The sequence below is a fragment of the Planococcus citri genome, chromosome 5, assembly GCF_950023065.1.
Source record: "Planococcus citri chromosome 5, ihPlaCitr1.1, whole genome shotgun sequence".
NCBI lineage: Eukaryota > Metazoa > Arthropoda > Insecta > Hemiptera > Pseudococcidae > Planococcus > Planococcus citri.
The window spans coordinates 34,391,244-34,402,546 of record NC_088681.1 but is presented as its reverse complement, the minus strand read 5'-3'; the positions used below and the strand labels follow the sequence as shown (position 1 = coordinate 34,402,546).

At 33.1% G+C, this 11,303-nt stretch overlaps 1 protein-coding gene across 22 annotated transcripts in view; it reads left to right on the top strand.

Annotated features, from left to right (window-relative positions):
• sls (sallimus) overlaps positions 1 to 11,303 on the top strand; it is a 259,979-nt gene that overhangs the window by 215,299 nt on the left and 33,377 nt on the right. For all 22 annotated transcript variants that reach the window (XM_065368854.1, XM_065368863.1, XM_065368859.1 and 19 more), the window contains 16 exons: positions 43 to 342; positions 431 to 736; positions 811 to 968; positions 1,075 to 1,323; positions 1,415 to 1,622; positions 1,710 to 1,810; positions 3,892 to 4,222; positions 4,505 to 4,579; positions 5,526 to 5,630; positions 5,719 to 5,901; positions 5,981 to 6,104; positions 6,224 to 6,287; positions 6,373 to 6,867; positions 8,157 to 8,429; positions 10,431 to 10,485; positions 10,566 to 10,625. In XM_065368854.1, coding sequence (XP_065224926.1) covers positions 43 to 342; positions 431 to 736; positions 811 to 968; positions 1,075 to 1,323; positions 1,415 to 1,622; positions 1,710 to 1,810; positions 3,892 to 4,222; positions 4,505 to 4,579; positions 5,526 to 5,630; positions 5,719 to 5,901; positions 5,981 to 6,104; positions 6,224 to 6,287; positions 6,373 to 6,867; positions 8,157 to 8,429; positions 10,431 to 10,485; positions 10,566 to 10,625 — 3,087 coding nt within the window. The remainder of the gene's footprint in view (positions 1 to 42; positions 343 to 430; positions 737 to 810; positions 969 to 1,074; positions 1,324 to 1,414; positions 1,623 to 1,709; positions 1,811 to 3,891; positions 4,223 to 4,504; positions 4,580 to 5,525; positions 5,631 to 5,718; positions 5,902 to 5,980; positions 6,105 to 6,223; positions 6,288 to 6,372; positions 6,868 to 8,156; positions 8,430 to 10,430; positions 10,486 to 10,565; positions 10,626 to 11,303) is intronic.

Here is an 11,303-nt window from a genome sequence, read left to right as displayed (position 1 = left end):
TGAAGTGTATGTATAATCATTTAAAATTGGTATTTTTCGCAGAAAAAGAAGAATCAGGAATTGCTCCAGAATTCACTGAACCTCTCAAACCACAAATTGCTAAAGCTCATGAAGTTACAAAATTGAGAAGTGTAGTAATTGGCAAACCAGTTCCAGTTGTGAAATGGTATCGTAATAACGAAGAAATCGTACCAGATGAAAATCACGATTTAATTTATGACGAAACTACTGGTGAATCAATTCTTACAATTAGTGATACGAATCCATTAGATGAGTGTGTCTATACTGTCGAAGCTGTGAACACATTTGGAAAGGCTAAATGTAGAGCAAATGTTGTTTTAAGTAAGTCACTTGTACTATAGTAAACTGACCAATTTACTGCTGAAAAATTAGTGTATTCTTTTTTTCATTTACATGGTACCTTTTACAGGCAAAGCCATTACATTTGAGAAACCAGTTACCTACGAGGCTCCCAAAATCATAAAACCGTTGGAAGCTTTGATCGTTGAAAAAGGAACCAACGTTACCTTGGAAGTAGAATTCACAGGGTTCCCAAAACCAAAGGTACAATGGTATAGAAATGGTAAAGAGGTCACAAATGTTGAGATAATCACAACTGAAACAAAAACTACTATTGTGATCGAAAAAATTACCAAGAAGTCAAGTGGAAAGTATGAAGTTAGAGTTTCCAATGAAGGCGGAGAAGCGAAAACATCAGCTTCTCTTCAAGTTGTTGGTATGTATAAAAAATATAATGAAAGAAATGGTAAATTATGCAATCAGATTTCATTTTCAATTCATATTTTACAGAACATAAAGATAAAACAGAGGATGTTCGTGCTCCACGATTTATTCAACCTATTCGACCACAAACAGTACCTGAAGAAGAAGTTGTTATTTTGGAGGCTATTGTAGAGTCGTCGCCAATTTGCTCATTCCAATGGTTCCACGACAACATTCCAATTAAGGTTTGATAATACATATCTTTCATTCACCTGCATAAAAAATAAGTGTACCTACTTAAAATTTTCTGTTCGAAAAATCAATTTTATAATTTCATTTTAATTTTTACAGTCAAGCATCGAATCTCGTGTCACTACGGAAAATAATCATTCCATTTTAGTAATTCCAAAATTGATGAAACCTGAAACTGGTAACTATACCTGCAGAGCTGAAAACGTATGCGGTTCTGTTACTTGCACAGCTTCTGTGTCAATTCTCACTGATTGGGAAATTACTGAAGATTTGACCTCTCCTCATTTTATTGTTAAACCACAAACTGCCAAAGTAATGGATGGACAACCTGTTACGTTTACGTGTAAAGTTAGTATCACAAATAATTCATCTGTGACCGCCTTAAAACCATCAGTGAAAGTGACATACCTACATGTAATGTTGTGTACTTCATTTTTAGGTGACTGGAAAACCAACTCCACTCGTCACATGGTATCATAATAATCAACCTGTTAAAGAGAGTAAAGACACAATTGTTTATCAAGATTCCGAAGGTGTTTGTAAATTAGCTATCAACGAAGTTTTTCCTGAAGATGAAGGGCAATATACATGCGAGGCAGTAAATGCTGTTGGAGAAGCTGTGTGCTCAACATCACTGGTTGTAGAAGGTACAATAATTTGATTTAAACCTACAACATTGAAATGTTGATCAGCTGTAGTTCAAATTAAAGTTACTCATAAGATTTATTTTTCAGCTTACGAATACGTACCTGATTCAGAGATTGCTTCAATTACTGTACCAACTTCGATATTACTGGCTGCTCAGAGTGCTTCAGAAGAAGATTTATTAGATCAAGTATGTCGAATAAATTTTCTATAAGTTTAATATCAAAGATAAAGTGCTCAAATGTGGTCATCTACGCTCAAGTCACCAGTTTGGTGTTTAACTGGTAAAATTAAGAGCAAGTAGGAATTTTTGTAAGTTTGATCATGCATTGCATGATTGCAATCCAAAAGATTTTCAAGCAAGTTAATTTTATACATATACCATGTAGGTGTTGTTAAGAGAGTTAAAATGTCCAAATTTGAACTGCTTCTCATTAAATATAGCAATCAATGCGCGGTTAATTGAAAGAAGTTACAACTTTCAAACATTACGTAAATTGCAATAAATAGACCAAATGGTTTTGGTGGCCAGGTTTAGCATAAAATTTTCTACTCTTGTAAAGAAGGCATCCCAACCAACAGAAAAGTTTTGAACCGATAAATAAAGATGAATTGAAAGAATAATATATAAAAATACTTACGGGTATATCATTAGCCAAAATTTCAGAAGTTGAAGTGCATTTCTCTGATTTTTGGCCAATTAAAAAAAAATTAAATGTGGGTGAAAAGATGGAAAAGAAAAATCAAAATTTTACCGTGTTGACCTAGAAGGTTGAAATTTGGTATGTACCCCATTTTCGACTCTCCAAATTAGATAGAAACAGTTCCAAGCCGCTTTGAGCAGTTCTGGAGCCTCCAGTATAAGCACATTTTTGAATGTAGAAATTTCTGCAAAATTTCATCAAAGGACGTTTCAAAGCTGAAATATTCTCTTGATAGGTACCCTAATTTCAACATGCCAAGTCAACTAGAAATCGTTTTAGACCGCTTTGGAGCTTTAATTTTTTTTTCGAAACAGTTCCCCAAATTTTGACACATTGCGCAAACATCGTGGTTCATTTGCAGGCTAAAATGTCTGCGTTTTTCGCAGCAAAATTCGAAGGTGAATAGCCTGTGAATATCACAGCGAATTCAGAATGAAAATGTAGTGCTATTTGAAGGCAATTAGTTTGGGAAATTCGCAAAAACGCACGTACACATTTTCTTACTATCGTTTTTCTCCATGGGTTGTTCTTCCATATTAGAAATCATTTCAAACTGAATCAGCAAGATGAAATTCTGAATCACTTCTGGAAAATGTATTTTAAGAACCACAAAAAGATTCAAATTAAGTAAAATCATTGAAATTTAACACTAAAAAATAAAAACTCATGTTATCTGAAATCATTGCAGAAAAATTCATTTTGGGATTCCTACTACAAAAAATTGATTTAAAATCCTCATGCAAAATTCTTAGCTAAATAAAAAAATGATATTCTCAAATCACCAAAAAGAAATTTGTTCTAAAAATCACCAACAAAATTTATCAAAAATTAGGTACTTACTATGTACATAATTACAAAAAAATTAATTTGAACTAATCCCAAAAATTTCTGAACAAAAAAAATCACTGACCAATTTAGGTATCTAAATTACAATGAAAGTTTCACCTGAAACCATCACGAAAAAATTCATTTTTAATCACTCTCAAAAAAATCATTATAATGCGTTAATGCACCTCTAAGAAATCGCCAAGGAAAATTGTACGCTGAATTTGTAACATAAAATTTTAAATCACTGGGAGAAAATTTTAATTATTCATCCTAAAAATCACCAAGAAAAGTTATTAAAAATTACTAAGGTACCTACAAAAAAAAATTATTTGAAATTATCATGAAAAAAATCCAAATAATTACGTAACACTGAACATTTTATTCTAAATCATTCACAAATAAAAAGCTGAAATTCCCAAAATTCTGCTCATTATCGCATACTCGAGTAAATGCATCTGAATATCTCATAAAAGGTCTTGTAAAAAATCTTCTACATAAATTCACGTTCTATCAGCACATGATTTTTCATGTGATTTTCGCATTTTATTTGAGTGCGAATCGAAAGCGATTTTCTCCTCCATGATTACTGCGGATGAATAACATTCAGTGTGTTTACTGGGTTATGTCCCAGAAATAGGTACCTATGTTTAAAAAATGACAGCATTTTTGTATATCCATCAAATTATATACATAAGTACCTATTGCGGTATTATAGCATTTTTTTGTATTACATTTACAGCGTGATTACCTTTCTGAAGTACCTGAGGAAGTAGAAACTGATTTTGGCAGGGCTCCTCAGTTTGTCCAGCCTTTAGAGGAAGTAACTCCAGTTGAAGAAACCGATGAAGTTGTATTAACAGTGAAAGTTACTGGAATACCGAAACCGGTTGTCAGGTGGTTTGTAAATGATAAACAAATCGTTCCAACTTCTGAAACAATCATCCAAGAAGATGAAGAAGTGGCTACTCTAATTATCAAAAAGATGAAACCAGAATATGTCGGACCCATCACTTGCGAAGCTCATAATGAATTGGGTGTCATAAGCACCAATACTGTCCTAGATTTCCCCGGTAATTTTTCATTCAATTATTTAAATTAATATATTGTCTAATGTAGGTATGTGTTTTTTTGTTCAAAGCAACACTTTCATCCAAAAATATTCTTTTTCAGCGTATTTTGCGGTGGAAATTGTGGTAGTACAAGCTTTTCTTCATTTCGCATTCCTTTTCCTTTCTCCTTTTCTGAAATTTCCTTGTTGTTTTTGCATGTTTATTGTGTATTTTGATTCGTGTCTTTATGATTGTTTTCTTTAATCATGAAATTGTTAGTTCTAATTTTTTTCTCAATTACAGGTATTTTGGGAACAAAAGAATACAGGAAACCAGAATGGGTTACACAAATGGAAGAGACGAAAGCAAAACAACAAGGTAGTATGGAGGAAATGCTTTATGATAGCCTCGATTGTATAAACATCCGAAGCTCCTATGACTATTCGGAGAAGCTCTCACACAATAACGCTTCGTTTGATTTGATAACTAATGATACCACAGAACCTGAGCGTAATCGGTTTTACGAACATCATAGTAGTGATTTTGGTAGCTATAGAATCAACTCGAGTTTTCATTTGTTACCTCCGATCGAAGAAAGCAGCGAACCCTCCAGCAGCGGATCATCTCATACTCATATTGAGAGTTACATCAGATCGTCGTCATGTCATGATATCCCCGATGCACCCTGTTTCGATGATTTTCCCTCCAGTGATTATTCTCAAAGATGTCACACGTATCCGAAACGATCAAAAAACGTTAGAATCAATTACGAACTTACCGATAACAGAACACTTTATCCCCTCGAACCTAGAGAAATAGACCCAGGAGCGTTTTTCCAGTTACATACTGTCGATAGTCAGGAAGAGCTGCAGGAATTTCTTTTATTAGAGAGTCAGTGTATGTCGAATGATGATGGTATTTCTGCTGCATTTTGCGACGTTGATGCAGGTAAGTTGTGTGATTGTTTAACAAAAAATTTGATGGAAAAATTGACTTTTTTGAGGCCATTTTATGTTGGTATTGATCGACCTGTAAAGAACAATTTTTCATTTTTCCATCATACTTATTATTGCATGGTAGTTCGTGGAAAATTAATTCACGTTTTCTTGATTTTTCTTTTGTCGCATTGTGTTCAATTTTTAATTAATTTGTGTGTTACTAACTTTGTTTATCAGAAGGATGATCAGTTTCCTATATGTTTTTGATTTTTGTAACGATTCTAGTCATTTTGTAAGTACCTATGACTACTATAATGGACTAACTTGATGATTCTCTTAGAATTTCGTATTAAGGGAAGTTATAATTTTTGGTTTCTGTTTTACAGCTACTCAAAAAGTACCAACATTTGTGCAAACTTTGAAAGACGTTCGTGCTCTGGAAACTGAAGAAGTTATTTTCGAATGCAAGTTTACAGGAAATCCCAAACCAGGTGCCTATTGGATTTGTCCTGTAAAATTGTACATGTAAAAAAATTGTATGGGGGTGTAATTTTTTTTTTTTTTTTTAATATGTCACAGTTGTTAGTTGGTACCATAATGACAAAATACTCACACCGAGCGAAAACATAAAGATTAAAATAACGGAAGACAAGACTATCCTTACAATAAAAAGAACAACTCTCGAAGATTCTGGTGTATATGTCTGTAAAGCTATTAGTAATATTGGTGAAGATGTTACAAAGGCTAAATTAAGCGTCACCAGTACGTCACATTCTGTACTGTCCATTACTGGCAAAAATCTCCAGGCTGTCCTAATTCAAATTATGGTTTTTATTTGCAGAAGATAAGAGAGACATTTCTGAACACTCTCAGACTGAAGAAGAAGTTGAAGAAGAGAAGAAGGTGAAAAAAGTGACGGTCATTAAGAAGAAAAAGAAGAAGAAGCTGAAGGAAACCAAATCCAAGTATGTCTGATTTTTCATGACATTGCTTTTTAATTTTTAAATGCTTGATCATAATTGCCATTTTTATTTTTAAATGCTTGATCAACTTGTTAAAATTTTTATACTTTTTTTTTGTGTAGATCGGAAGAAGAAATTCAGCCTGAATTGGAAACGGTTAAACCATTCGAAGAAGTGAAAGAAGAAGTTGGTTGAATTTTATGATTTTTTCTAAAAATTCAAGTATTTGAAAGAATTGTATTCAATGTACCTATCTGATCATTTTTTTCAGGCCAAAGCCGACGTAATTCTATCACCTTTAGAACCAGTCCAAGTCTCTGGAGTAATTTCGAGCAAACAAGTCGACGAAAAGGATATGGAAGCGGTACCATTAGATACAGCTGATGTAGTAGTGTCACCAGAAGAACATATTTCCATCTCTGAAACCATTACTACCGATTCTACCAAAGAAATAAAACCAGACGAGGTTGTCAAAGAATATGTACGAGTCACTCACACTAAAAAACGAGCCACAGTCATTTCACAAGTTGAAACTACTCCATCCGTGGAACCTCTCGAAGAAAAGAAACCAGAAGAAGAAGTTGCCAAACCTAGTGAAGAAAAACCTAAAAAGAAAGTTAAAGTTACCAAACCTGTTGTCCAAACTAAAGAAGTTGAAGATATCTTGAAACCATTACACGTTGAAGAATTCGGTCCAGGTGAACAACCAATGAAAGAACTAGCCACTGTTGGCGTTTTACTGCGTAAAGGCGTTTCTGTGGAAGAGGTAGGTACCTTATTTGAATTTACAGGGTATCTAATAGGTACTTAGTGAAAGTAGTGGAAAATGAAAAATTAAAATGCGTTCCTTTTTTCTCGATCTTCATTCCTTAGAAAAGAGCTCATTTGTCGACTTTTTTAGAGCTTGTATTACACATTTTTGATGCCTTCGCTTCGCTCGGGCTCTTTGCTCTTTTTCCGCATACATATTGTTCAAATTCAAAAAATATTCAAATTTGAATCAGAAAAATAAACTTCTATCTGCATGAGAAACTTTTTTTAACTTCTCAAAACATGAATTTGTGACAGATTTTGGCATCGCTTTGCTTGGGCTTGTTTGCTTTTTTTCTAATTTGAATAAAAAAAAAAAATAATTTGAATTTCAAAATTTATTTGAAGCAACCAAACTAATAAACTTATAGGTAGGTAATTAACCCATCACACAAAAAAACAACACTTTTTATACCATACCTCACAAAATTCTGATTTTCAAGAGCTTTTGTCCTCGCTTTGTCAGGGCCAGTTTGTTTCTCTTTTCCACAATATTGAAAAAATCCAGACTTGAAGGAGAAATCAAAATTTTTATCCCTACGTTGTATGAACATTAGGCAAAATTGTACCTTTGAAATGACAAAATTGTTATTTTATTTTTACTTATTTTACTTTGAAACTCGCCGTTTCATTTCGAAAAATTGACATATTTTTTTTCAAGTGTTCAAATTTTCCATAAAATTTTTGTATAGGTACTTTCTTATTTTTTGAAAAATTTTCATGTTGGAAAACGTGTTTTATCCGCTCAATTTCATTACATTAGCAAGAATCTTGAAAGTGGGAATGAAATCAAAAATTGAAGTGATAAAATTATATTTTCGACATCCGCTTTCACTTGAAAAAATCTTGGAATGTTTGAAGACATGGAATAAGCGAAACGTCCCCCCCCCCCTCCGGCTGCAATTTCTTATAAAATCTCAAGTGTTTAAAAAATGTCCTGCAAGTCCTGCTTTTTCATTTTGAAATTTTGTTAGACACCCTGTCTTTAACTTATCTATGTACTTAATGCGTTCATTTGTATTGTTTTTTTTTATTACAAATAATTTTGATTGAAATTAAAAAAAGATTTTATTTGTGTGTGCGTTTGGGAAGGGGGAGGGAGGGTTGAGTGCATAGCTTTCTGAAATATAGTGAAAATGTAGTGATTTTATCAACAAAAAAAATCCGTTAGATACCATGATTTAGTTACATATGTTTCATTTGTGAAAATATTCAATTTTTATTTACGTTTTTCTCGTTTCATAGGTTTGCACTTTGTATGATACAAACGAATTCCCTGCTCTGAGAACTGCTCCTGCTCAAGCGGCCATGGTTCAGTTGGTTGAGAGAGAGGGATATACATCCCTTATTTCCGAAGTTTTCATCGAAGAAACCACTCTAGATGAGACGCTCACCAAAGTTTTCCAGGCATTTTTGCGTATGATCGAATTGAGACATTCGACTGTCGAAGAAATTTTACCGTTGTTTGTTGCCGAAGATTTTGTACCGGCGCCGTGGGAAACGGAGCATGCATCACAGGTTCGTAAATTAAAGTTGACAATTATTTGTAATTTTTCAGTTTTGTGTAGAATTATTCTGTGCAGTAGGTAGTCGTTTTGCATTTTGTAAGATTCGGTTTTAAGAATCACTTATTGAAGCCGCAATGTTTTTGAATTGAAATAAATTTTTCGGTAAAAAGACTGAAGGGTGGAGAAGTGGAACTGAATCCAAAAGTCAACTAGTTTTCGAACTCAGCGACCTTGAATAAGTTGTAGAACGGAGACATGTCAAACAAAATTTTATAGATGTTCCATTTTTAGAATTTTTGAGGTTTGTATTCAAAAATTTAAAAGACACCACTGAACACTTTTTAAACAGAGTGTCATGCAACATTTCATTTATTTTTTCACATTCTGGCCATTTTTTAAAGTTAGGTACCTACATAACTAGGGAAGTGAGGGTAGGAATCAGAGAAAATAGACAGAAATAATAAACTGATATGTATTAGGACCCATTAGGTACATAACTAGGGAAGTGAGGGTAGGAATCAGAGAAAATAGACAGAAATAGTAAGCTGATATCTATCAAATTTTCAAGATTGAGAGACTTTGTGTTTCCAGGGTAGGGGATTCAGGTCCCACTTTGAAGATTGATTGTTTGAGAAAGAAAGTAGAAGACAGAAGAGTTCCAACTGTAATTTTTTTAATATGGCACTTTCAAATTTTGCAGTTTTCACAAGAAATGCCAAACGCGTGAAAATTACTATTAGGGTGGATCGGAAAAAATTCATATTCTTTGATTTCGCTGAAATTGAAGTATGTTGGAGATTCTGATTTGAGATGATAGATGATCTAAAAAAAAAAAATGAGCTCCCTCACATGCTGCTGTGGTGGAACAATGGTCCCCCAAAGTGGGTTAATTTTGGAAAAAACGCTGTTTTTTGAATTTGAAACCATTTTTTCCGAAAACGGATAACATTGATAACAAATCAAATGGCGTAATTGGGTTTTTGATTACTCCCCCACCACATCATAGGCGCTTGAAAAATTGAAAATCGGCGTTTTTTTGCTATTTTAATTGAAAATAAAATTCATTCTGCACGATCCTTGGGCCCCAAATTCTTAATAACCATATCCGAAAAAAAGTCAAAATCACGTTTTTACGAAAAATATCGCTAATATTAGGAAGCGCACTCACAACCAAGTATTACTCATTTTCTTTCACTCCTGTTCCGCACATAATCGCGTTCGACGTCTAAATCGACTGTATTTTAAATTAAAATAGCAAACAATAACGCCGATTCACGACTTTTCAAGCTCTTATTGGCGGGGAGAGGGGGGTGGGTAGTTTGGGTACAAATCAAAAAACCAATTATGCCATTTGATTTGTCATTTCAAATCGCATCGTTTGTGTGCTACCCGTTTTCGGAAAAAATTGGGACTGGTATTGTTAAATTAAAAAAAAAACACATTTTTTCCAAAATAACCCCACTTTGGGAGGTCACCGCTCCACTGCAGGGGCCCGCGGGGGAGCTGAAATTTCTTTGGGATAATTTCAAATCAAAATCTCCAACATACGTACCTATTTACTTCAATTTCAGCGAAATGGAAGAATATTAATTTTTTTCGACCCACCCTAATGACTATAATGTAGGTACCGTTTTGTATCTCCATCTCTATCTTGACTGCGAGTAATGTGAAAAGTTAGCTAAATGCTAAAGTACGGGCAAAAAAAATGTTGATTCATTTTTCTATCATGAGTCCCTTTTTTTACCTGCTCAAAATACTTCGAATCTGCAAGTAGAAAAATTTAAAGAAAAACTCTTCGACAGCTTTCCAAATCTTAGAAACATTCAACATGGATTCTTGTTGAAATTTTAAATTTCTGATCTAGAATTCAGAATTTGAAAATAAAAATGTTGACCAATTAAAATTTCAACGAACTCAATTGTAGTGACCTACCTTGAACTTTTAGTTCATAAGAATAAAAAAAAAGAAATTCTCTTTTTCCAAGTTTTTTTTACTTTTTTTATGTTCATAGGTCGTTACCGAATATCATGACGGTAAAGTTGAAATTACCCACACGTTCACTCAAGGTATTTATTTTTCTTATTTGTTCGAATTTCTAATTAGTGCTTCATAAGTCGATATATCAAATGTGTTTTCTGTTTCTTAGAAACGAAACAAGTGGATAAACACAGTCGCAAAGTTAAGCAAGAGGAAAAAACTGTAGAAGGTACGTAATTTTTCAATTGTATTCCAATGCGTAGTTTTTAATATAACTTTTTTTCTCGTAATCGTAATTTTGATAGTTGAAGCTAAAATGTTCTTAACGATGGCAATGATCAAAAACTAAAAACAAAAAATATTTGATTGATGAAAGAAGTAAAATAATTAATACTTATTTACTCATTCTTTTTTAAAAATATTTTCAGTTGAAAAGAAAGATTTTATACGTTGATTTTTTTTTTAGTAGGTGCTTTACTTACTTATGCACCTATTTTTTATCGAGTGGGGAGGGGGAAATAGTGAATGTTTGAAAATACAAATCAATCCTACCATCTTCATTTTAATCACTATTACAATGGTAGGCATTTTTGGAAGTGTTTTACTGATGAAAATTTATGAAATATTTTTCAATGAAGAGAAGGGAATGCGATAAAAAATACAACATTTCCAAATAAATTAATTTTTGAAAGTTTATATAAATTAGGGTGAGCTTTTTATGATCAAGTAGGTCATGCTTTGAAAAGCTGTATGCTTTGCAAGATACAATTGACATAATTTTTCTCACATTCACAGTATGTAATGTGAACCGCGTTGTTTAATTGTAGGTATTAATAAATTCATATAAGATGATAATTTTACATGATTACATGAACAAGACACCAGTGCACCACAAAAACAATGTGTT